Genomic DNA, 26851 nt, shown 5'->3' with positions numbered 1-26851 from the left:
TCCCCGCCCCCTCCCAGTTTTGCGTCTCCTAGCCCGACGCGCTCGCTATAATCACGTGACTGCCTCATCCGGGTCTTTTGCGTTCTCTCTCCCTCTCCCAACATGGCGGCCTCAGGTGAGTGAGCGGCCGAGCGCGGCCAAGGACCGGGGTCCGAAGCGACTCTCCGACCCTGATCCATTGGTTCTCTGGAGTCGGGGGATGGGCGGCACCGCTTCCCTTCGGATTTAGGTGCTGCGGCAGGCTGGCGGCTAGGCCATGTGAGGTTATCGCCTCGGGATGTTTGGGGGGAGGGGAAGGACACCTTCCCCTCCCCCTCACACCCTTTTCACCCCGTATGCGCGAGGTTGGACTTGGGAGCAATGGTGGACTCTGGCTTGACTTGGAGTAAGGAGGAGGCGCAGAAAGAGCCGCGGGAGACGTGAGGCCTTCGCACAGACGTGAAGCACTGTGTCCGCGTGAAGGCGTGGTGGAGGGAAAGAGGCGGTTGGCGCGCGGACGGGTGCACACTAGACCAGGTCTCAGAGGCGCGAGGCCTTTGCGGACGGGAGTGGGGGCAGGGAATAAAGGGGGGGGCAGTTAGAACGCGAGTGCGAGTCGGTGGAGGGGCGGGGGAAGGCGGCGGTGCGCGTGCGCGGTAGAAGAGAAGAGGGTAGTGGAGACGGGCGCTCCTTAAAAGCACGCGCGAGAGCCCAGATGGGAAGGTTTACGCACCTGTGTTGCTTTCTTTTTAGGTCCTTCCACTTTCTGACCTTCCCCTGTTAGAGTGTGACCCGGCGCTTATATTTTTACAAGGGTAAATGTGTTAGGTGTGGAGGTTGAAGTTACTGGAGTTAGATGGGGATGGGGAACCCGGTGTGGGGCGCCCACGTGTTGGAGGAGAGAAACAGGGTGGAGACCTACATTTGTTCTAGGCTGTTTTATTCAGGCAACATTTTTACTGAGTGTGAGCTATATACGTGCTAGGCACGATTCTAGGTATTGGAGATACAATGGTGAGCAAGATCTGATCCCTTGACAACTTCCATTTTGATTTTGGTCGAGTTTTGATAGCCCCAGTGGTGGAGTTGGGCTTTTTTTTTTTTTTGGAAGATATTTGCACAACTGCTTGGGGGTGCTTTTAGAATATTAGTGGTTCGAGTTGATTTCTTTTTTAGACTTTGGGAGAGGGAATATCGCTGACATGCAAGTCTACTTGCATTTCTGATGGACTTAGTGAGCTGTGCCAACATTTCGTAGCAGTAATTTTAGTTTGGCAGATATGGTCTCTTTTCCCTGGCATGACCCTGCATTCTACAAAACATTTATTGAACAACTGTTATCTCTGGACACTCATTTCTCACCAAGGATTTCTTTCCTCTGTTACATAGAAATGTATGTTTTTGAGGAAATTGAGGTGCATTTGAACATAATACCTTTTATTAGTGTAGTGCTTGACGTGGACCTAGCACTTTTTTGTATGTTGTATAATTTGATGTTCTGTGAGATAACATAGGCAGATATTGGTGTCTCCCATCTGAGGAAGATGAAATGATTCGTTCAGGGTCACACTGCGTGCTGATGGCAGAGTAAGGTCGATATCTTTGAAACTTCTCACTCTTCTCCATTATCAACTTGGAACTAACAAGGTTGGCTTCCATGTCATCCTAAGTTTGGGATGCTGCCCAAGAGCTTCATCTGAACTACTTATTTGGCCTGAATTTGCCGTCCTGATGGCTTAGTGTCATAACCTAGAGAAAGGCCTGTATTCCCTTTCTCAAAACTTGTGTGGAATTTTTAGAGGTGGAAGACACCATTAACAATCTGTCCTTCATTTTACAGAACTGAGTGAAATCCAGACTGATTAAACTGGATGTACTTAGTGAGGTCTCCTCCTGTTCTTCCACTTTACCTGCCTGGAAGCCCTCATCTCATTTCATTTGGTTCCATGAATCTTTAGCTTGTGTAGTATGTGTAAGTTACACTTATGCTAGTGTCCAGGTGCAAGGTTGCATCTGACAGTCTGCCCTTGAGAAACGATCAAATTTCTTTCCCCACTTTGAATCCTTTCCCATTGCATTGACTTGGTTGAGTGACCAGTATTCCCACATGACTGTATTTATGAGTCCGTAAAATTAGTGTATTTTCAGTATACTACTTGAGGGTGCCTGGTGTCTTGTTGAAAAAAACAGATCTTACATTTTCTTAGTGAAAATACATGATAAAACTTCATAGGCCTCTTTTACTGTTAAGTGAGACCCAAAAATTCTTTGCAGTAATACCAGTATCCAGTGTGACCCATTATTGAACTTCAAGAACAGGAGGTGTCCCAGAGCTGACTATTGAATCTACTCTCCTTATCTATGGGGGAGCAAATGTATTTGATATGGGTTAACAGTTTTTGAGACTAGACTGCTTTGAGATTGTAAATAGTGTATCTGTGCCCACACAAGGCCTTTCATTTGCCTAACACTTTCCAGAATTATATGTGTCATCTTGATTATTTTTTATGGGGTGAGGATAGTATCCAATGGTTGTTTTCATACAATTCTGACCCTTATGGTGAAAAGTCGTTTCAGTGGTTGCTATTATATGCTATTCACGTATTAACCTATTTTCATATCCCTTCCTGTATCATGTTTGTTATTCTGGGAGTAAGATACCCAGATTCAGAAGGCCAAGGTTAAAACTCCTTATGAAAATTCAAGTACAAATACAGAGAGAAGTACCAAGGTAAAACATCGTATTTCTAAGTAATGTCACTTTTTAAAAAATGTATATACTTTTATACAGCTTTGAGGTATGTCACATACCATGTATAGCTTGAGATAGGATACCCTACTACATTGTATTTGTCTCAAAACATCCTAGAATTTGTTTTCCTGATCATGGGGGAAAGAATTAACTTAAGGATTTGGGGTTTGGTTATTTTTAACTGCTTGTTTGTAATTGAGTATGTGTATGTACATTGATTTATAAGTGCACACACCAAAGTCAGTTTCTTAGATTTGTAATGGATATTGCTGTGGTCCTAATGGTAGGAAAATGCCCAAAGCAAGAAGTTATTCTTGAATTTTTATAGCTCCTCTCTTACAGAAAAGCTGCGAGTACTTTGTGTAGTGATCTATCTGCATGATGTTGTATTGGACACTTATTTTATATATTTTATGTAAGTGATCAAATTGAGTAGTGTGGAGAGGTAAGGAAAAGGCAGTGTGGCATTTTCCTCAGATTGTGTCAAGATGAAGAAGTTGGACAGAGAAGAGAGGTCCCATAACAACTGAACATAGGAGTCAAGGTGGTGGAGCTTATTGGTCCTGACTTAGACTTTATTCTCTACTCTGCTAAACAGTAGCATAGTAAAAGTTGAAGCCTCTCAACATCGTGATACTGTACTGCATTGTATGAAACATATTTTTGTGCCAGGCTCTGATCAGCAGATTAGTTCAGTTCTAGGCACTCTGGTATTAGAGTAGATTGCATTTGTACAGTATTGTTTCTTTAAGGAAATATTTGTTGATCGTTAACTAGCTTTTAATTCTGGAGACTGGCAGGATTCACTTCCCAGAAAGAAACACCTTGCCCATTAGCAGTCATTTCTCTTCTCCCCTCACCAGCCATTAATCTTACTGGGTTTTTGTATTTACTTATCCTGAACGTTTCATATAAATGGAATCATATAGTGGGTGGACTTTTGTTGCTAGCTTCTTTCTCTTAGCATGTTTCAGGGTTCATCCATCCATATTGTAGGATGTATGGATACTCGTTCCTTTTTATTGACAATTCTGTTGCGTGGACATCTACAATTTATCTATTCATCAGTTGGTGGGCATTTGGATTGTTTCCAGTTTTTTGCCTATTATGAATAATGCTGTGATTTTGTACGGGCTTTTATGACACTTTCTGACTTAGTCTTTTTTTTTTTTAAATAAGTTTACTTATTTATTTATTCTTGTCTGCATTGGGTCTTCGTTGCTGCACGTGGGCTTTCTCTAGTTGCGGTGAACGGGGTCTGCTCTTCTTTGTGGTGCATGGGCTTCTCAGTGCAGTGGCTTCTCTTGTTGCGGAGCACAGGCTCTAGGTGCTCAGGCTTCAGTAGTTTTGGCTCGTGGGCTCTAAAGTGCAGGCTCAGTAGTTGTGGCGCACGGGCTTAGCTGCCCCGCAGCATGTGGGATCTTCCCGGACCAGAGATCGAACCCATGTCCCCTGCATTGATTGGCAGACGGATTCTTAACCACTGTGCCACCAGGGAAACCCTCCTAGTCTGTAGTTGCTAACACATTCAGAAGACTTGATAACCCTGTAAAGTAAGTGGGACTTAGTCTGGCAAGATCTAAAATTAAGAAACTTAATTTTTGACAACTTATCTGAATGTTAAGAGCTATGTGAATTCTCCTTCCTAAATAAGAGATACTAGTTTAAGAAAGATGGAGAAGTAGGGCTGCATTGTACAACAAATAAGCTTTATTGATTAAAGTACTTTAAGGTGTCTTCTGTTTTGTTTAAGGGAAACAGCACTTCCATAGATTTTATCACTCCAGTGTCTGTCAGTTGGTGCTTTTATTACTAATACAATGGAGTTAACAGGAAAACATTCTGAGAAAAATAAAGGAAGCATTTTTACTTGCTACAGCCTGATAGTCCTGAAGACTTGGTTTAATGTGGTCACTTTTCTGCTGATGTGCTTTATATAGGGCTAACGTTTCCTTTTGTTTGTCTACTTATTTGTTGATATGAAATTACCACTTAGAGCAGTGGTGCTCAATCATGGGCAGTTTTGTCTCACCCATCCCAGAGGACATTTGGCAATGTCTGGAGACATTTTTGTCACAGTGGGGTGGGGGGGTTGCTACTGACATCTAAGTTGAGACTGGAGATGCTGTTAAATATCATACAATGGACGGGACACCCCATCGCCCCCCAACACAGAATTACCCAACCTCAAATGTCAGTGATGCAGAAATTGAGAAACAGAGTTAAGCTGATCAGTTGTAGTATTTATTTTTATATGTCATAACAAAGCTTGTTTTTTTAATTAAAAAGACTGTAATTGTAAGATCTTTTCTTTAACCTAGATGAGTATATAAAGACCTTCACAAGAACCTAGTACTTAGTGAATAAATTACAATTGTAACGAGACAAGCAGGCAGTTAGAGGATTTAATAAAATTTCTGGGACATATGTTTTTTTTTCCTCTTAGTCCTTGTGGATTTGGTCTTAAGTAATTGGAATGTGTTTTGTTTATCAGGTGGTTGGTTTAACTTTAACCAATTCACATAAGATTTAAAGAAAACTAAGAGTTGGACCAGTTCAATCATTGTATCAAGGGATTGATACCCCTAGAGCATTAAATGATGCTTTACTTATAAAGAAGAGAACATTGCTGAAATCCTAAACATGGAATGGACCTAGATATTGAAGGAGCAAAGCACAAGGAGGATTTAGATAACATTGTTTCTTGGTTACTGAAATAAAATAGAGTGGAACAAACATTTAGGTTTATTCATTTTACTTTTTAAAGGCTTGTTCCTTTAAATCTGCTGCTTATATTGTGATTGAGTCAATGCTGCTGCTAGATTTAAAGAAACGGAAGTTAGGGATCTTGTGGAAGAATTTCAGCCTGTCTTTAATTGAAGACTGTCCATCATCCCACAGTGATTCTCAGCCAGAAGTTTTTGGAGGGGCCAGTCACAGAATCAGGGGAGAGGGAGATGTATGATTTGAAAAGACATTCTAAAACAGTGCTTTAATATTTTTCTTTGTCATGATATTTATTATTTTGAAATTTCAAATAACATTAAAGGAGAGTGTGAGACTTGTTTGTCAAGAGTCAAGGGGTAAAAGTTGAGAAACTCTGATTTAGAAAATTGATGTAAACCAGAATCAGACCAAAGGGCAGGTTAATTCCAGACTGTGCTGTTTTGGTATTAGATTCATATATAAAACAAAGGGAAAAGTGATCCCTCAGTCAAACTCTTACTATTCTTATGTTGGACTTGACCTCATTGTATGACTGACCACCAATTCTATTTTTTTTTCTCAGTGACCAGACAGATCATGATACTACATTAAGCCCCATGAAGGTAAAGATCTCTAGCTAGCATCATACTAGTCCCAGACACTTATTTTTAAATTGGACAACTAAAATAAGCCTATACATTATAAGCGTTCTACCACAGAGGTATGCTTTATGTCTTATTCAAATTAAAATTTCCCCTAGGCCTTTGCATATGAGCTAGGAGCAATATCAGTGCTATAGGACTTAAACTTTGCATAGCTGCTTTCTTTCAAAGCATATAATAGATCCAAAATATAACCTGGTGATCATAAATTATAGTTTTGGAGCAGGGTTAGTGTTAAGTCACTTGAGAGACCTGGAAACTTCATGTTCAAGACCATCTTTTCTCTGTATAATAACAGCCAAGTTCGTCTGGTTTGCACATTGAGACCATAATCTCAGTGTGCAAAATGAGGTCAAGTCCAACATAGGAATAATAAGAGTTTGATTGAGGTATCCCTTTTCCCTTTGTTTTATATATGAATTTAATTCATATTGTGTCCAGAATGTTCATAACATTCGTAGCAAGCAGGTCTTTAGTTCCTGAAAATGGTATTTTAAAGGAAAGGCAGGTACCAGGTGAGAGAACAATCTTCATTCAGTTAAGCAAATGGTGCATCGAGTTACAGATTCTTCATCCTCTTGGATGGAAAATGTTGAGAATTGGAACATGGAGGAGGAACTCATCATTATAAAAGCCATGAAAATGATCTTTGTTAACAGCAGAGCTGCTTGTTTTTTGTCTTAATTATGTCGCAGCTGTTCTCAGGGGCCAGTTTTAGAACTTCAGTTAGTCCTTTCAACTCTTCTGCGTTAGCTGCTGATGGGTGCCATTTCAGAAGTTCTGAGGACTGGAGAGTTAAAGAGCCAAGGTCAGGCCACTAAATGGAGCCATTTAGAGATTCCTAAAGATTTCATAACCATGGGAAACATTTAAATTGTTGGTTCTTAGGGATTTCCTATGTTTTCCCTTTAGTATAATATCTCATCTTCATATGTGATATTAAGGTAGGGAAGGAGATCTTTTTTTTTCCTAGAGGGCAGAGAAATCGAGCTGTGTATATGAGTCTTACAATTTGAACACTTTCAAATGACAGTGAGTACATTTGCCCTGGTTGTGATAACCTGCCATAGAACTAATAACAAGCTTTTTAGGGGCTGGGGCTCCCATGGGAAGAGCCCTAGACTTGGTATCCAAAACCTTAGGTTTAATTCTAGCTCTGCCATCTAATATCACTGTAACTTTAGGATGGTCATTTAACCTCTCTGAGACTTGGTTTCCTTCTCTGTAAATTGATAGTAATGATTCCTTCCTCGTGTGCTTATTTTACGAGTATCAAACAATTCTCCAAAGTGTCATACAGAATATATTATTAGGGATAGGGATTTTGTTTTATTTCTTTGTGTCCAGGAGCAATAAATGTAGTAACCTACAAAAATCTCAAATGCTACACAAGTGAATATAGTAGGAAATAAAAGGTTGCTGCCCCCACCTCAGTTTTACTCCCAGAGTAAGTTTGAAAACCCTTCTGGACCCCTTTGCATCCGTATGCATAATGTATATTTAAACAACAGGGACTTACGTAGGGGCTTCCCTGGTGGCACAGTGGTTAAGAATCCACCTGCCAATGCAGGGGACACGTGTTCGAGCCCTGGTCCAGGAACATCCCACATGCCACAGAGCAACTAAGTCCATGCACCACAACTACTGAGCCTGTCCTCTAGAGCCTGTGTGCCCCAACTCCTGAACCCTCATGCCACAACTACTGAAGCCTGCACACCTAGGGCCTGTGCTCCACAACAAGAGAAGCCACTGCAATGAGAAGCCCGCGCACTGCAACAAAGAGTAGCCCCTGCTTGCCGCAACTAGAGAAAGCCCGCACGCAGCAACGAAGACCCAACGCAGCCAAATACAAATAAATAAAATAAATTAAAAAAATTTTTAAAAGAAAGGGGGACTTACATAATATGTATTCTGTAACTTTTTATTTTTCACATCTCGGACTTTCTGTGCCAGTACATTGTGCTTTCTCCTTTATATCTGCATGGAATTCTTTCACAGAAATGTACCACAATCTGAACCTTTGATGGGCATTTATTGTTGCTTTCTTTATAAATACATTTAACAATAGTGCATTGTACAACTCTGTAAATACCCAAGTATTGATGAATAATCTTTCTCTGGCCCTTTTAAAATAGCAAAAAAGAAGAATAAGAAGGGGAAGACTATCTCCCTAACAGACTTCCTGGCTGAGGATGGAGGGACTGGTGGAGGAAGCACCTACGTCCCCAAACCAGTCAGCTGGGCTGATGAAACAGATGACCTAGAAGGAGATGGTAACTTTTCTTTTGTTTTCCGTCGTGTTTGGAATTTTCATTACCTTCTAGACAAAATCTGTTCCACAATAATTGTTCTCACGTGTAATTTGGAAGGAATTTAACTAATTTTGTAGAACCTGCAATCTTATGTTTATGTATTTTGTAGAATCTTAGGTTTAGGCTCTAAGAGTTTGTGATGGGGGCTAAAGTGGTGATTCAAGAGAGCTTAGTGCTAATTCTGGCTATTGTAGTAACAGGGCTTTCTCAGGGTGCTATCCTTTTAAACCTTATTTTCTTCATTTGTAAAGTAAGTACTAGATTATTTCATTTTAGGTCTGAAATTCTGTGATGTCCTCATAAAGTAATATGCAGTATTAACCTATACGATCTTTATACTCAAGAGTCAAGGAATAATTTGTTCTAAGAGCTATTAGTATGAAGTCAGGGCGTCCCTGGGTAAACAGAACTGGTCTGAGGAATAGGAATAGGAATTATGGTGGGAAAATGCAGAAGAGTCATTGGGGTATCATTTGAATAAGTTCTGTGCCTTCAAGAAATAGCCAGGAACAGATAGGAGCTATAAAATCGTTGGGTATGACATAAGTCTGATCACCCATCATTTTTCTCTAAAAGCTTTAATTGCAAACAGAAGAATACTTTTTCTTTTGTGACCTGTTTTTGTAACAAGAAATTTCATCTAGATCATGTTTTCCATAAGTGTTGGTACCTGAAGTACAAATTCATGGGCAGTGCTGTAGGGACAGTATCTCCTAGCTCCACTAAGATTACCATCCTACTGCACTACCATCTGTGTGACCTTGGGCAGGTTACAAAACCTTCCTGAAATCTTAGTTTCCTTTTCTGTAAAATGGGAAACAAACTCACATGATTATTACAAAGGTAAGTTGGGATATAATGAATATGAAGTACCTGGCACACGGTAACATTCCATAAATAGTGATTGATATTCTCTCATTTCTCTGCTGCATAAGGAATAAGTTATGGTTCTGTTAACAAAAGCCTGGGCCTTGAAAGGCCTTGAAATACTTAGAAACAAAGAGACAGTAAATAGTACTGAGTCTTTGCATTGCTATCTGATTCTGACATTTCAGAAGCATTTTGTCTGTAAAGGGTCCTTATTGCTGAACCCCCCTACCCTTTTTATCTGTTTATTTCTTGATACAGCTTATTTAATACTTGGCGCTTAGCATATGTCCTCTTATTCTACAGTGGCAGTAAGGGAAGTTTCTTCTAATTTCTTATGTCTACTTTTCTATCCTAGTTTCAACCACTTGGCATAGTAATGATGATGACGTGTATAGGGCACCTCCAATTGACCGTTCCATCCTGCCCACTGCTCCACGGGCTGCTCGGGAACCCAATATCGACCGGAGCCGTCTTCCCAAATCACCACCCTACACTGCTTTTCTAGGGAACCTGCCCTATGATGTGACAGAAGACTCCATTAAGGAATTCTTTAGAGGATTAAATGTAAGTGTAAAGGTTTTAGGCAATTAACTAGATATGGAGGGTACTGTATGGGTAGTGACTGTCTCTGAATTTCTGTGTTGAGAAAGGATCTGAGGTTGTGTCTATACTTGGAAGAAACAGGTACATAATTTAGTGGTGTTTAGGCCCTTTGGCTGAGAATGTTCTCATCTAAAACCAGTTGGACAGTCTTATCAGCAAATTTAATACCTTATTGGTATAGAGAGAATCTCAAAAATATATATCCCTTCTCTATGAAATTTAAAGGTGACATACCCAGTTAAACGTTGGAAAGTGGAAGAAAGTTTCTCTGAACTCAGCTGTTCTGTTCTTGACATTCAGGCTTATATCAAAATTACATTTTAATTTTTTATATGAATACGTTTAACTGAGCAGATGTGTAGTTTTTATTAACAGAGTCTGTTCACATATAATGGGATTCACAGGCTTGCTTAAAAAGCTTAAGGCAGGATGTTTGAAAACACTGACCTAGAAGTTTCCAGAAAGACGAAAAAGTGAGTATGAGGTGCTAAGAATCCTTTCTAAACTTTGATGAAAAAATACTTAGGATTTCAAAAATGGAAGAATGAGTAATAATTTCCAATTCTATTCGGTTTTTCTCCAGAGTCTTTGCTGAAGAGAAGACATTAAAAACTAGATTTCTTCTAAGAATCTGCTCCCTTTCACTTTTTTATTTTGGCTGCGTTGGGTCTTCATTGCGGCGTGTGGGCTTCTCTAGTTGTGGGCTCCAGAGTGCTTGGGCTGTCTAGTTGCGGCTCGCAGGCTTAGTTGCCCCGCGGTACCTGGGATCTTAGTTTCCCAACCAGGAATCAAACCCACGTCCCCTAAATTGGAAGATGGATTCTTAACCACTGGACCACCAGGGAAGTCCCTCCCTCGTTCGCTTTTTTTTTATTATTATGAATACAGCAGGTTCTTATTAGTTATCTGTTTTATACATATTAGTGTATATATGTCAACCCTCCTTCGCTTTTGTTATGTTGGTTGACTTCTTTACTAGATCCTGTTCTCTGCAATGGGCCATCAACTTCTGTAGCTGGCTTTTCTTGTGTGATTATTTTTGATCACAACTTAACAAATTTTACTCTCTGTTTAATTATGTAGTACATCTAGAAGCATGGCCTGTTTCCAATTCCTCTCTAGTAGCCTCTTTCTTCCGTAGAGTGTTGAATAATCTCTGGCCTGTTCAGGCTTTTCACCTTTGTGCTCTAGAATTGGTCTGTAGCTACTTCCTTTTATTTTATTCCCTTTTTATTTTGTTCCTTTTCCTGCTCTCCTCATAAGTTGAGTTAAACTAGAATTTAAAAGCGGCTGTGACAAAATCTATATCTCAGGAGCCCAGAATAAAGTATCAAATCAGTGATGCAAAAGATAGCTTGAATATATGCAAAATATTGGAGAAATGAAGAAATAAGTAAAAAGAGTTAAGAAAACAGACATAAAAAGTGAAAAGTACAATTCAGTAGTTTACCATCTCAGAATTCGGCAGAAGGGGTAAGTATGGTGAGGGTTTACAATCAATCCAGTGTTTGATTCAGCCAAGCTATTAATAATGAAGACAATAAGTAATGTTTCTCAGGTAAGTTAGCTTGCCAAAAAATATACTGCCCAGAAAATTTTTTGGCAAAAACTGAGTCAAATTTCTGAGAGACAAAAATTGGAAATAAACTAATTGTGGAACACAGGCAGTTCCTCTTAATTGAAAAACAACTAAAAACTAGAAATGTAGAATGAAGCAGAAGTCAGGGGTACAAGGAATACATTGAACTCCTTAGTTTTTTAAAGGTTAAATTCATATTGTTCAAATTGAAAAGGTTTAATAGGGTATACGATGAAGTCTCTCTTGTATCCCAAGAAGAAGATAAATGAACAAGAACATTGAATTAGGAAATATTTTTTGTTTCTTTCCTCCTTAGATCAGTGCAGTGCGTTTACCACGTGAACCCAGCAATCCTGAGAGGTTGAAAGGTTTTGGTTATGCTGAGTTTGAGGACCTGGATTCCTTGTTCACTGCCCTGAGCCTCAATGAAGAGGTAAATAAACTAAGGATGGGAGGTGAGGGCTGGGAGCTAACAGCTCTTGTGTTTATCAAACTGATAGTTTTTAGGCCAGGTCAGTAGCTATTTCGAAGGTTCCCATAGTACCTACGAAGAAAAGCCTGGATTATTTATCAATATACCGGTTAACATTCAAGATCTAGCACGTCACACCTCCCTTCTGCAAGTTCAGCAGGGCCTAGTAATTCAGGAATGTGTTTAGGTGGGAAACTGTGAAGAAATCCACCACGAAGTCCTTAATAAAATCTCACGTTAGTTCACTCACAGCTTTGCCTCAGCTCCGTGGCTTTGCTTTTTCAAACTAATATGACCAGATCAAGGCAAATAGAAAAATCATGTTATTTTAGTATTTAAAGATGTTACCTCATTTTCAGGGAAGTAATTTTTTATTTTTAAGAGGGCTCTCCTGGGAATCTGTTACAGGAGAATGGCAGTAAACATTCAGTCCTGCTTTGTAACATTGCCCATAGATGTTTTTTAATCCAGACACTAGAGGTTCTGTGGGGAGAGGAGATTTAGCTGTTAATACATGAGGGGGGATGGAGATTAAATCTAATTGAAATACAGTTATTTAAGTGATTGGTGCCATGTAGGGATTCCGAGGCTAGCCAGAGCAGGATATTGAAACATTTAGTTACTTGTTAGTGATGGAAGTTTCTAATCCAAGAACTGCTTTTTTATCTCTAGTGAGTGACTTTAGAAATCAAACTGATTATATATCGAAAGAAAAAAAGGCTGTTTTTTTTCTCTTTTAATTCCAGAAACATCTCATTGTTCGTTGAGAAGGCAATTTCCAATGCCATTTGTGCCATAATTCTATGGTCCATGTCTGCCATTGGACGTGATTGAAAGCAACTCCTCTTAAAATATTTTTCCTATCTCATAACTTGAGTACCACCATGATAATATGAAGCAGATGTCAAATAGGAATAAAATTCATGTATTTAGCTAAATATATGAAAAGCAAAAGTTGTTTGAAAGTTTTTCTTCTCAGATCATTTTAGGTTTTAGTAACATTACTAATTTTTTTTCTTTTTTTTAACATTACTAATTTTTACCTCTCAGTCTGAATAAGGAAAAGAATACCATACAATTGTTATTATCGAAAGTTTGCTGAATTGACTGTTAAATAAAGTGTTGTCATGGTCCAGACTTGGGAGTTAGTTTGTATTTAGAGACATCATCATAGTGGTATTTAATATAATTCCAGGTGTTCTTAACTAAATTTCATTGTTATCCTTCTTCAACTGTAGATTCTACTATGAAATGAGAAAAATATCATCAGTAGAAATAATTGGGTTCAAAGTATATAAATAGTGATGTGGGAAAGGGAAATCAGAGGGTATCCTGGAGGAACTGATTTATCGTAAGGTAATACTGAGTGAAAGAGCTTGAAATTATAAACAGAGACCATGCTTTATGCAACTTTGCTGGTGCATAGTAGGGACTCTATAAATGTTTGAATGCATAATTGCCCTGGACCCAAATAATACCTTTTCTTTAGCTAGTTGTCTAGAAATGTTTTTAATTTATTACATGTGACAAATTGCCTGTGATAGTTAAAAGGTTAAATCTGTTTTGTGAGGTTCGACTTTATAAAAATAGTAAGACAATTGACCTGACATTCATTTAAGCCCAACTTAAATGTTAATTCTAAGGGGTTATTTTATATTCAAGTCTTTTATAAAGGATTCTTTAGCCAACAGATTGTAGTGTTGGCTAGATTACAGTGTTTTTCCTTTATCTTCCTTCCCCCAGTGCTTCTGCTATGCCCAGACGTTCAAGGTCACTCATGGGATTTGTGCATAATGGGGCAAAAGGTTGGTTAATATGGTCCTATGCTCTCAGTCTCTAGGTAACAGGAGAATTCGAGTGGACGTTGCTGATCAAGCACAGGATAAAGGTAGGAAAGATGATTGAATGTTTTGTTTTGTCATGGTCCTGGGAAGACAAAGCAGAGGTGCCCTTCCCCAGAAACTTGTAGTAGAGGCAGATAGTGGGGGCCACCTTAACCTTGAGCAGTAGTTCTTGACTGAGGATGGTTTTGCTTCACAGGGGATATTTGTCAATGTTGGGAGACATTTGGGTTGTCACAACTGTGGGGAGGGCTCCTAATGTCTAATAGCATCCAGGGACTATCCTATAATGCGTGTGACAGCCGCCCCAACAAAGAATTGTCCAGCCCAAAATGTTGGTAGTGTTGAGACTGAGAAACCCTGATTGACCTAGATGAACGTTAAATATATACTAAATAGATTACACACTGGACACAAGAGGAGCCTGATTCATGTATATTTCAGGGGGTTCCTGGCCTATCTTTAAAAAATTTTAAGATGCCTATCCAGAAGATGAGACAGGTAAGCATTAAGCCAGTAGGAATAAATGTGAGGAAGGGAGTCACTTGGTTGAGTTGGAGAGCACACTTATGGGGCCTGGGGCGACTTCGTGATGATGCTGTGGTGTAAGCAAGAAGTGCAGTATGTGGGGGCAGCAGGGAGCCTCTGTGCATATGAGAAATATCTGGCAAAAGTTTTTGTGAGCTAACCTGCGTTTTTTCATTTTATATATCTGTAGACAGGGATGATCGTTCTTTTGGCCGCGATAGAAATCGGGATTCTGACAAAACAGATACAGACTGGAGGGCCCGTCCTGCTACAGACAGCTTTGATGACTACCCACCTAGAAGAGGTGATGATAGCTTTGGAGACAGTAAGTTCATTTTTATCTAGTTAGTTTCTTGTGTATTCTGGGGGGTTGTTTTGTAATAGGACAAATGTGTTAATGTAGATGATCACCATGGCAGATGAAGAGGAGGGTAGCAGTAGATGCAGAAAAAAATTTAAGATGCCCTTGAAAATAACAGAAAATTCATTACCTTCAAAAATACTAAATGTCTACCACGTGCCAGATACTTTTGTAAGCTCAGGATACAGCAGTGAACAAAACAGACAAAAATACTGTCTTTGTTGGACATTATTTATACCAGGGGAGAGAAACAATATGCAAATAAAATGTAATTTAGAGAAGGGGAGTAGAGAATGTCATGGGGTAGGAGCTGGGATAAACTTTTACACACACCACCTAAATCCAATAAAAGCTTTTGTAAAACGTTTGTGGAGAAAATGCTACAACTTTATTGAAATACATGAAGAAAGACTCAACACTGTCATTTCTTTTTTTAATGGAAAGGACCTTCTGTTGAGTAAAGAAATGACTAAGTAGTGGTTTGTCTATATAATGGAATATCTGATAGCATAACATACATGTGATGACAAGGATAAAATTCAAGACCTGTTTTGTTTGGCCGCGCCAAGCCTCTTGTGGGGTCTTTGTGTCGTCCCCCTGTCCGTCTGCATCCCCCCTGCCCCGGTCCAGGGATCAAACCCTTGCCCCTGCACTGGAAGCGTGGAGTCTTAACCTCTGGACCACCAGGGAAGTCCCTTAATTTTTAAAATTTAAACTACCTGCGGATGAATGTTCGCATAGACAAAGTGATGTCCTTTGCAAAATGAAACCATTGTTTTAAAAGGAAGCTGTCATAAAACTAAGATACTTCTTAGGCCTACTCACAATTAAACTCAAAATGTCTTTTAAGTTTTTTTGTTTTGTTTTTTAATTGGTTCATGTTTAGACATTGAGGGTTTTTTTTTTTTTTCATATAAAAATCTGGGTTTCTGACATGTCACCTGAAGCTAAATAGCATGCAACGATTTTAATATTATAAACAATCCAAAGAACCTTCTTATATGTATATCTGTATAATGTGTCCAGTTACTTGCTCAGGTTAAATTCCTAGAAATTAAATTGCTGGCCCAGAGGGTATACATGTTTTTTAAATCTTTTAGTATATAGTTCCGAAACAACTTTTAAGGCCTTTGAACTATTTTTAACTCAGCAGAGTAGGAATTGACTTATTGTGCTAAACTTTGCCACTACAAGATGTATCGTTTATTTTAACCTTTCCATTTGGGCAGTAGAAAACAATGTCCCGTTTTAGTTTCTGTTACTTAAGCAGTAACAGGTAATTAACCAGTTGTCATATGTTACATATATTTTTCTTATTTTGTTTGCCTCTCAGATTTGTGGTATGTGTATTGTTTTTCTGTGCTAAACTTTTTGTTTGCCGGGCCACGTGGCTTGCGGCATCTTACTTCCCCTATCAGGGATGGAACCCAGGCCCCCTGCAGTGGAAGCACGAAGTCCTAACCACTGGACCACCAGGAAATTCCCTCCATGCTAAACTTTTTAAGTAGTCTTTGGTTCTTTGGTATCAGGCATGAAAGATTCCAACTATATTTTCTTCTGGTGCTTTGTGCTTCCATTTTTAGTATTCACTTCTTTAATCCTGGAAGTTCATTATGGGATATAAAGTAGTCCCCGCCCCCCCTCATCTGTGGGGATACATTCCAGGAACCCTCCTGGATGCCTGAAACCTCAGATATTACTGAACCCTATGTTTTATGCTATGTTTTTTCCTATACATAACAGTATACTGTAATAAAAGTTACATGAATCTGATCTCTCTCAAAATATCTTACTGTCCTGTACTGTACAGCGTGGATATGCTGGACAAAGGGATGATTCACATCCCAGGCAGGTTGGAGGGAGACGGCACGAGATTTCATCATGCTACTCAGAACAGCACACGATTTAAAACTTAACGAATTGTGTATTTCTAGAATTTTTCATTTAAAATTTTTGGACTGGTTGACCACAGGTAACTGAAACTTCAAAAAGTGAAACCACACATAAGGCAGTACTACTGTATAGAGATTTTTTCTCCCCTCACTCCCTCCTAAATTGTTAACCCAGCAACATTTATTGAATTAGTGGAGAACTTTTTAAAATAAATACCAAGGAAACTTTAATTCAATACAAATTCTTCTACCTTGGATATAATGCGATTTTTTTTTTTTTAAATAATAACAGACACAGCAGTGAATATGAAGTCATGAAAACAAACTGACCTATTGGGCTATGTTTGTTTTTATCAGTATGTGTCAAAGAAAAAGGAATGACGTTACCTGTCTCTTTCCTCTCTAGAGTATCGAGATCGTTACGATTCAGACCGATATCGTGATGGGTATCGGGACAGTTACCGTGATGGCCCACGCCGGGACATGGATCGATACGGGGGCCGAGATCGCTATGATGACCGAGGCAGCAGAGACTATGATAGAGGTCGTTGTAAAACACAATTAAGTTAAATTGCTTTCTTTTAAGAACTCCTTTCTTGCCTTCTCCCTTCCAGTGTGATGATCACAATTTGGGATATGTTTACAGGCTACGATTCCAGGATAGGCAGTGGCAGAAGAGCATTTGGTAGTGGGTACCGTAGGGATGACGACTACAGAGGAGGCGGGGACCGCTATGAAGACAGATATGAACGACGAGATGACCGGTCATGGAGCTCCAGAGACGATTACTCTCGGGATGATTATAGGCGAGATGATAGAGGTAATCATTTGCTTTTGCTTACTTAATGGGGCATAACCGCTAGAGGAACTGGTTGGGAATTTTTCAGTTATGTTTCAGACCCCTTAAGTGGGCACAGATAGAAGCTACACATAGTAAAGGTTGCATCGGAACATAATGGAAAGAGCATCAGATAAAAATGGACATAATGGAAATAAAGTCTAGTTCTAACCTGTTTTAGCATACAGATTTTTTCAGTTAAAATTTAATTGGGGCTTCCCTGGTGGTGCAGTGGTTGAGAGTCCGCCTGCCAATGCAGGGGACACGGGTTCGTGCCCCGGTCTGGGAGGATCCCACATGCCGCGGAGCGGCTGGACCCGTGAGCCATGGCTGCTGAGCCTGTGCATCCGGAGCCTGCACTCTGCAACGGGAGAGGCCACAGCAGTGGGAGGCCCGCGTACCGCAAAAAAAAAAAAAAAAAAAATTTATATTGAATAAACAAAGTAAAAAACATTTGCCAGGCATTCTTATAGTATGATCTCACTTAAAATAGGCTGTTTTAGACCCATTTTTCAAGTGAAGGAATGAGACTTAAACATGGTCTCATAGCCAGTAATTGGTTGGCACTGTGGGTTAAAAACCAGGTGTTGCTTATTTCAATGCCACTGATACCAAGTAGTTGCTACTCATTAATTAATGGTGAGATGCCAGTGTACCTATTCTAAAATTATGCCCCGATATTGTATCATTTACATAAAACACATATTGTGTTACAACTCTGACCTCTCAAAAATTATTATGAACGGCCACCATTTGTTGTTCTGACTTGAGTGATGTCATTTTATGTATGTATGTATTGGCTGCAACGGGTGTTCGTTGCTGTGCACGGGCTTTCTCTAGTTGCGTCGAGCGGGGGTTACTCTTCCTTGCGGTGCATGGGTGTCTCATTGCAGTGGCTTTTTTTTTTTTTTTTTGGCTGTGTTGGGTCTTGGTTGCTGCACACGGGCTTTCTCTAGTTGCGTCGAGCGGGGGTTACTCTTCCTTGCGGTGCATGGGTGTCTCATTGCAGTGGCTTTTTTTTTTTTTTTTTGGCTGTGTTGGGTCTTGGTTGCTGCACACGGGCTTTCTCTAGTTGCGGCGAGCGGAGGCTACTCCTCGTTGGGGTGCACGGGCTTCTCATTGTGGTAGCTTCTCTTCTTGCGGAGCACGGGCTCTAGGAGCACGGGCTTCAGTAGTTGCAGTACACAGGCTCAGTAGTTGTGGCTCACGGGCTCTAGAGCACAGGCTCAGTAGTTGTGGCACACGGGCTTAGTTGCCCTGCGGCATGTGGGATCTTCCTGGACCAGGGCTCAAACCTGTGTCCTCTGCATTGGCAGGTGGATTCTTAACCACTGTGCCACCACGGAAGTCCCTAAAATTTATTCTTAAAAGCGTTGATGATACCTGTTTCCTCTATTTCTATGCAAGAAACCTGGAAATAATAGCTAACATTTATTGAGCGTTTATGCTGCACCAACAATGACCTGAGTGCTCATACAGGTATTATTTAAGTATTCTATGTGGTAGATGTACAGTTATCGTCTTCCCTTTACTTGTGAGAAAAGTCGAGGCTCAGATGTAGTCTTCATTGACTACTGACCTTTGTCTCTTATGCCATTTCTTGCCTCCCCCAATGGCTGTACACCTGATTTCCAGCCCCCCTTCCCCCCGATGATCAAACCCCCCACTCCTTCTAAGATCTGCCCCCCTTGTCCTCAGGGTCACTGCCACTACCTCTGTGCAGACTTCATTGCTATGCCCACGTTACTAACATTTCCCTGCCTCACTCCATTTTCACATTGGCCCAAGTAGTCTTTCTGGAACAATATCTAATTTGGTTATTCTCCTCCTTCTAAAACCGTATCTTGTCTCTTCATGGCCTGAAAGATAACCCTTTGTACCTCTGACGTACAAGGGCCTTCACTGCTGTACCTCTTCAGTGTTGTCTCCATCCCTTCCACAAAAACTGCCCAACCATCATATTCCGGATGTTAGCATGGTATCTGAAATATAGGTGTTCCAGTTATTTGTTGAGTAGGTAAACGAAATTACCAAAGGAAGAAGGAGACATTGTGTACCATAGTGGGAGGAACAGTGGAGTTGCTTCAATAATGTGGATTTCATTCTTTGGTCCACCAGGTGTTAGCTGTGTGACTTCAATGAGTTCCTCTTTCTGACCCCAGTTCTACCCTATTCACATAGGTAATGGGCTCTTTGCAGGGTTATACAGATGAAAAATGTATCTCGGAAGTTATATAAACTACCAGCTTAAAACCCTTGTAGAAAATTTAAATCTTGTTAAACAATACCCTCTTTGTTTGCAGATGCATAGATATATGTAGTAAAAGACCAAAGACACGTAAGAATGATAGATACCAAATTCAGCATACTAGTTATGAGAAGACAGCGCAGCACTAAGCATGTTATCGGGAGGCTTCAGTGGTTTTTGTGGTGTCAGGTGGTTGATGTACACAGGCTTTCTTTATATCTTCTATGTATTTTGTGTCTGAAATACTTAGAATAAACACTGATTTTGAGAAATACAATATCCTTGAAGCACTCAGGTTTATCTTGAAATATTCTGACAACTTGGATCCAGGAAGAAGTCAGACTCCCTTACAGTTTATATTCTAATGTTCGGTGTTGCATGCTTTGCCCTATGAATCACCATCAAATTTATATTATACACAGAGATAATATAAGAACTAGAGCCTTCCGCATCATACTGTTACAAGTTTGTCTTAACCTACTGAAGCAATCCATCTTCCAGACCTCATTTTTTAACAAGATAGTTTTCATCCAATATCTTATCATAGTCAAAAAATTTCCCACAGATAATAGTAATCATGATAAATGCTTAATTTACCATTGAAATTTTTACTGTTTTTAGTCTTTCCCTCAGTCTGGTACTGCATCATGGATGTGGTAGTGGAAAGATTAATTGGACTTGGTTCTTTGGGCCACCCATTTTTAAATGATCTCCCTTTTTACCTTTGCTGGATTGGCTAGGCCACTCACTAATCTGAATCCCAAAAAGCATTTCGTAAGAGGTATGTCTGGAAATCTGGCTTTCAGCCATCGGCTTCTGATGATTTTCAGAAACTATTACTTAGAGTTTCATTTAACTTAGGTCCCCCCCAAAGACCCAAACTGAACCTAAAGCCTCGGAGTACTCCTAAAGAAGATGATTCCTCTGCTAGCACATCCCAGTCCAGTCGAGCAGCCTCTATCTTTGGAGGGGCAAAGCCTGTTGACACAGCTGCTAGAGAACGAGAAGTAGAAGAGCGGCTACAGAAGGAACAGGAGAAACCGCAGTGTCAGCTGGATGAGCCAAAACTAGAACGACGGCCTCGGGAGAGGTGAGGTTGTCTTGTATTACGGATTTCACGTCCATGAATCTAGTGATTCTTTTTTTTTTTAATCCTGAGTCTTTATTTTAACATTTATTTATTTTATTTATTTGGCTGTGCCGGGTCTTAGTTGCAGCACACAAACTCTTATTCGTGGCATATGGCATCGAATTCCCTGACCAGGGATGGAACCTGGGCCCCCTGCATTGGAAGTGCAGAGTCTTAGCCGCTGGACCACCAGGGGAGTCCCCAGTCCAGTGATTCTTAATGGGGGGCTTACATCCCCACGGGGCACTTGGGAAATTCATGTGGGTGTTACTGGTTGTCACTTACTAGCATTAGTGTGTGTGGGGTGGGGCTGCTAGGTGGTCTGCAGCGTGTGGGAAAGTTTCTTTACCCAATGAAGAGTTGTTGTTTATCCCTCATGATTTTCGAAAGGCCTCCTGGGCCCTGGTGGTACTTTAATACAAGAGTCTGCAAATTGTGGCCTGTACCTGTTTTTATAAATAAAGTTTATCTGGCCCTTTAAGAAAAAATTTGCCAAACCCTGCTTTATTGTGTAGAGTAAAACTCCACCATAGTGAGGTGAATGGATTTACCTCTTTTCAAGTTATTAGGGATGGAGTAGGCAAAATGTTTTCACTGATACTAAGTGTAGGCTGTAAATTATTTTCCAGTTATTTTTATTTGTGTGTATGTTGGTTATATTCTCTGTTATTTCAGGATAGTGTAAAGGAGTGTTTATTATTAAAAAGATGGCATGACATCCAATAGCGTAGACACCTCCTATAATACGCTGAAAAGCTAGGCCTGGTTTTGAGCAATTTGTGGAATTGTGTTACCACTAAGGGAGGGCAGAGTCGTAGATTATGTAGGTTATGTAAAAGCAGAAATCCTCTTTGGATTTCTTTCGGTTAGCAGCAGCATATGTGGATCTTTCTGTAAAAGTGAAGTGGCATAAAGGAAACTTTGGAAAAGCAGGGGATACCTGTATTTAGAACCAAAGAATGCTAATGTCTGCTGCTTTCAAACGGTTTGAGCAAAAGAGACAGGTGCGTGCACCCACACATAAATAAAGCCAGCACGATAAAATATTAATAAGCGATAGTTCCTGAGGGGTCGGCATGGGTCCAAGGTGGCCTTCACTGAGCTGGACGTGATGTATTTTGTCAAATCTCTTTTATACAGACACCCAAGCTGGCGAAGTGAAGAAACTCAGGAACGATCGAGGACAGGAAGTGAGTCATCACAAACGGGGACCTCATCCACATCTGGCAGAAGTAAGTCAGACCAGGGTGGGTATCTTATTATTGCCCTTTTCCATAACCTATCCATAACCAAATTATGCAGAGATTTTGGAGTATTAGCATAGATTGATCTGACTTTCACATCTGCTTTGAAAAGTCTGAGAAATGTGTACCGGAAGAGACTTCTGTTACGGGTGTGTGTGCACATGTGCATTGAGCCTCTATGTGGAAGTTGATCAGTGGTTCCTCGAGTTCACACACATATATGTATCCTTCTTCAAGTACCAACGTTCTAACACGGAGAACACAGAGAGATGATAATCCTAAAATAAAGAATTCTCATTCCTAGGAGAGGTCAGATAGCTATCCTTGGAGTGTCATTATTTTTCCTATTTCTCTTGCATCAGTAAAACATTTTCGCCAGAGGACATTTGGAAACCAGTTTGGGGATAATTGTATCTATTGGGAATCAAATTCAGGTCTGTATTTAAGAATAATGATGGAGGGGCTTCCCTGGTGGCGCAGTGGTTGAGAGTCCGCCTGCCGATGCAGGAGACACGGGTTCGTGCCCTGGTCCGGGAAGATCCCACATGCCGCGGAGCGGCTGGGCCCGTGAGCCATGGCCGCTGAGCCTGCGCGTCCAGAGCTTGTGCTCCGCTACGGAAGAGGCCACAACAGTGAAAGGCCTGCGTACCGCAAAAAAAAAAAAAAGAATAACGATGAAAAGCAGTAAACTCAGATGTGGACCGTTTGCCACTCTGTTGAGGTCTTAATAGATTGTTGTCCAATAAGCCCTTTTCTCCTGATGCTTTGACCTTCCCATTCTGACTTCACAGATGCACGAAGGAGAGAGAGTGAGAAGTCTCTAGAAAATGAAACACCCAATAAAGAGGAAGACTGTCAGTCTCCAACTTCTAAGCCTCCCAAACCTGAACAGCCTCTAAAGGTAATGCCAGCCCCTCCACCAAAGGAGAATGCTTGGGTGAAGCGAAGTTCTAACCCTCCTGCTCGATCTCAGAGCTCAGACACAGAGCAGCAGTCCCCTACAAGGTGAGTCAGCTTGGAAACATAGCAGTTGGTTGGCTATAGACTCTTCAGTGCTGTGCTATCATGGTGGAAGGTGCCCTGTGGGGTACTGGCCTTATGGCACCTGATAAGTTCTGCCATCTTTGCTGTCATAGTTCAAATTCTGTGGTGTGCCGGTGGTTCAGTTTTCTGGAGTTTTGATAGCTGGTTAACATCACTTTGGTGACTCAATCTGCACACACTATAAATCGGAACCCGCCAATGCCACATTCTGGCAGTACAGCCTTGGGGGGTCACATCACTTCCCTAAGTTTTAGGATTCTCATTTGTAAAGTAGAGGGATAAGATTAACCTAGCATGACTATAATAATTCTAAAGGACATGACATTTGGTCAAGTTCACATAATTGCTTTCATTGTTGCTTTCCCATATTTTAATGTTTCACAGCATTAAGTATGTATTTTTGGTTCTCTGTAAAACTTCACTTGAAGTAGAAGTTTCTTATCTGTTCCTTCCCTAAGATAGCTGATGGATGTGGTTACATGTTTTCCTTCTAGTGGTGGAGGGAAAGTAGTTCCAGCTCAACCATCTGAGGAAGGACCAGTAAGGAAAGGTAAGGCCAAGAGGGGAATAGGTTATTCGCCCAGATAGAGGCCTAGATTAAAAAAAGTCCCCATAGAGGAGTCACAAAATACTGAATATCATTGTATTTTGCACCCATTTTTTTGTGTTAAAGGTTCTTTGACTGTCTGCCTTTTCTTTCCAGTAGAGGGCAGGAGTGGCCTCTTTGGAGAAAACATAGAGCCCTGCCCTTTCCCGGTAGAACATTTCTTTGAAAGGGAAAAAAAAAGAATCGGAAGGAAATTGACATGCTCAGTCCAGATTAGAAATGTTGCCATCTGCAAGGCCAAGGTCACTACACAGCATCATAGTCCTTATTTCCACTTTGCTTTTTATGATGGCATAACCCCACAGTGGAATTTTTTAGTGGATCTTGTTTGCGCTGTGTGTGTCTGTGTCTCATAATAGAAGGGAAGAGGGGCTTAGGAAGGAAATCTGGATTGGGGGTAGTTGTCATTTTCCTCAGTACATATGGGCACACTTCTCTTCAGCTTAAGGGAAACCTGGGAGAGGAAGAGTGTCTATTTTACTGACTTCCATTTATTTTTGTGTCTCCACTCAAGCAGATGAAAATAAAGTAGATGGGGTGAGTGCCCCAAAAGGCCAAAGTGGAAATTCCAGCCGTGGTCCAGGAGATGGAGGGAACAAAGACCTCTGGAAGGAGTCAGATAGGTACGTGTGTTCCCTCCTCATCTGTAATCTTTGATCTGATGCTAGATACCTGTGTCTTTGTATGAGAAAGTTCTTGGTTCTCCAAGCCTTGCCAGATCTCCCACTGTGAACCCATTAAAGTCAACCAATATAGTCAGTTACAATTCTGAGAATCTAGATTACAAAATGTCCAGAGAGCCAGAACTGTTGATTGGAGGTGCCTGTTCAGTACCTCAGAGCTGCTTGTGAGTGTTGGGAGAGTCCTCTCCTAAAGTTGCTCATGTCTCTGCAGGAAAGATGGCAAAAAGGATCAAGACTCCAGATCTGCACCTGAGCCAAAGAAAGCTGAAGATCCAGCCTCTGTGAGTGTCAAAGACTTGCCCTCAACTTCTTGTAGCTTACTTTTGCCATTGAGATCCTGTACATTTGGGGCTGCAAACAGAGTGGTTGGAAATAGGCATTGCCGCTTGTTCTTATCGATCGTGTCTATTACAGAAGTTCAGTTCTGCAAGCAAGTATGCTGCTCTTGCCGTTGATGGTGAAGATGAAAATGAGGGAGAAGATTACACCGAATAGACCTCTGCATTCTGTGCTTTCTCCTAGTCTCTCACCACCTGGGAACATTCGAGAGCAAATCAAACCTCTATCCAGACAAGATAAAATAAAACTCACCATCTCCTGGATACCTTTCTTAACTTTTTTTTTTTTTAAAAAAAGAAACAAAATGAAATTGTTTTGCATGCTGCTGCAGCCTTTAAAATATTGAACTAACTGGAGAATCACCAACGTAGCCAGAGAGAGACGTACAGCTTTTAATGCTGTAAGTTGAAAGTTGTGGTGCATTTTTATGACACGTGCAGTTGCCTGTGTGATTAGTGCCTAGGGGCCTCCGTTTAGCAAGATGGCAGTGATAGTGATGCAGTGTCTGGAATCTAGTTGGGCAGTAGGCAGGTATAAGGAAGAGTGTGAGGTTTCTACCTTTAATTCTTATCCTGTTGTGGCATACATGAATTAGCAAACAGTATCTGATTAATTCTCCATTCTTGGCAAGGTAGGTTTAGTCTCTGATGTTGTTTTAGTCTCCAGGAGGCTGCCAGCCCCACCTCTTATTTAATTCTGAGTTACTGGGGCCAGCCTAAGGGGGAGTTCCTTCATTTGTGCCCCCCAGGGGGGTAGGTGGGAGTGCGTCTACAGACCACTGAAGAATAGGATTGTTTGGTGACCAAAGTAAATGGGGAAATCGTGATTTGAAAAGAAGCTTGGGGATTTGATGAATTATTTTGCACCAGTAACAGGGAAAATGGTATGACCTCCAGTAAACACATAATCGTTTACCTCCTGGAGCAGGAAGCACTTAGGGGTTGTGGGAATTCCCAGGTCTTTTTATGTGTCCTGGTTTCACCCTTTCTTAAACACTGTCCCTTCTGAAAGTTCAAATATATCTACATTCTGTTGAAATCTTGGAGCTTTAAAAATTTAGACTCTTGTCATCTTACGTTCATCTTTCCTGTTAACCTTCCTACAGGCAGCTTCTGCTTAAGTCACATACTTGACCTCCTAAGCATTCTCTAGAGCCCCTGGGAGCTGTCCAATGAGGAATCATCACTGCTTTTTCTCAAGCAGATCTTGCCTCCTTCATGCTTTGACACTCCTTCCCTCCAGCCATTCGTGCTCCTGCTGCTTTGACCCCTTTTACACCTCAGAAAACTTTAGAATTACCAGTCTTAGGTGGTGAGCGAGGGTGGTTAAATTGGGAGCCTTTCTTACAACCTTGATTGGGGTTTGAGGGGCTTTTTAAAAAACAAAAGTTTCCTTCTCTCCAAGTGAAATCCCACACCAATGTTTGGATTTATAATGTGGCCTAGACCAATGTGTGTTTTTTTTGGTTCTGTTTTTTTAGCATCCCCTTGAGAGAATAAATGATAATGGAGAAGAACAATTTCAAAAGGTCCTGGCTTCTCTTGCAACACAGTAGCTTTACTTGCCTGCTTTTATGTGCACCTTGGTACTGTCAGCTCAACAGATGGTGTCCTTACAGGCAATATTGGTACCTGCAGAGAAAAGACACCTTGGTCTCTTCTCGCATCAGTCCTAGGTTAGACCCTTTACAGCCGTGCAGGGGTGTTGGTTTATGAGTGCTGCAGCAGCGAGCATAATGAATCATTTACCCAGTGGACATAAAAGACATACCAAGTGAAGTAACTTTAAATAATTGGCTTGGAGTGGGTAGTAGCTAGGAAGTGGCTTTTAGAGATACCCAAGGTTGAGAGGGTATTTTTTTTTAACCATTTGCTATAGATGATGAAAAAGTAGGGTTTGCCCTCTTCATGTCTGCTTCCAAATAGATGTGTCCAAAAAAGCTGTTTTTTCCCCCATTCCTCTACCCTGCCACCCTGTTAAAACAAACAGGGATTTATGACCCGCTCCTCAATACATGTAAAATTTGTACAAAAATATCTTCTATGAAAATGATTTGTAATCTGTAGACTTAATACCTGGGAGATGTCTTGAGATGTAAAATCCCATCCTTTAGGTTGTGGGTTTTTTTGTTTTCTCCAAATAAATCTGATCTTTAAAGTTCA

General features: G+C 40.7%; 1 protein-coding gene across 4 annotated transcripts; it reads left to right on the top strand.

Moving 5' to 3' along the window:
• Window positions 1–26851, top strand: EIF4B (eukaryotic translation initiation factor 4B). 4 transcript variants are annotated; one of them, XM_024736688.1, is made up of 15 exons: window positions 1–115; window positions 8235–8372; window positions 9637–9845; window positions 11780–11896; window positions 13769–13823; window positions 14495–14629; window positions 16964–17101; window positions 17204–17377; window positions 20505–20733; window positions 21913–22019; window positions 22808–23021; window positions 23555–23610; window positions 24185–24290; window positions 24562–24631; window positions 24765–26851. In XM_024736688.1, the coding sequence occupies exons 1-15, from the start codon at window positions 103–105 to the stop codon at window positions 24843–24845; spliced, it is 1842 nt and encodes a 613-aa protein (XP_024592456.1). In that variant the 5' UTR covers window positions 1–102; the 3' UTR covers window positions 24846–26851. The 4 variants fall into 4 exon arrangements, with proteins under 4 accessions (XP_024592456.1, XP_024592455.1, XP_024592458.1 ...); XM_024736687.1 differs by having other exon boundaries at window positions 24182–24290; XM_024736690.1 differs by having other exon boundaries at window positions 2–115; window positions 21913–22004.

This window comes from Neophocaena asiaeorientalis, unplaced genomic scaffold (genome assembly GCF_003031525.2).
Source record: "Neophocaena asiaeorientalis asiaeorientalis breed wild unplaced genomic scaffold, Neophocaena_asiaeorientalis_V1.1 scaffold134, whole genome shotgun sequence".
Classification (NCBI taxonomy): domain Eukaryota; kingdom Metazoa; phylum Chordata; class Mammalia; order Artiodactyla; family Phocoenidae; genus Neophocaena; species Neophocaena asiaeorientalis.
The sequence above is the reverse complement of the archived record's forward strand: the minus strand, read 5'-3'. Positions and strand labels throughout refer to the sequence as shown.

Excerpts from the sequence above, each read along its gene's own strand:
- EIF4B (XM_024736687.1), top strand. Across the intron at positions 9,846-11,779 it reads AATTCTTTAGAGGATTAAAT|ATCAGTGCAGTGCGTTTACC; the intron begins GTAAGTGTAAAG and ends TTTCCTCCTTAG. Across the intron at positions 24,291-24,561 it reads CTCTGGAAGGAGTCAGATAG|GAAAGATGGCAAAAAGGATC; the intron begins GTACGTGTGTTC and ends ATGTCTCTGCAG.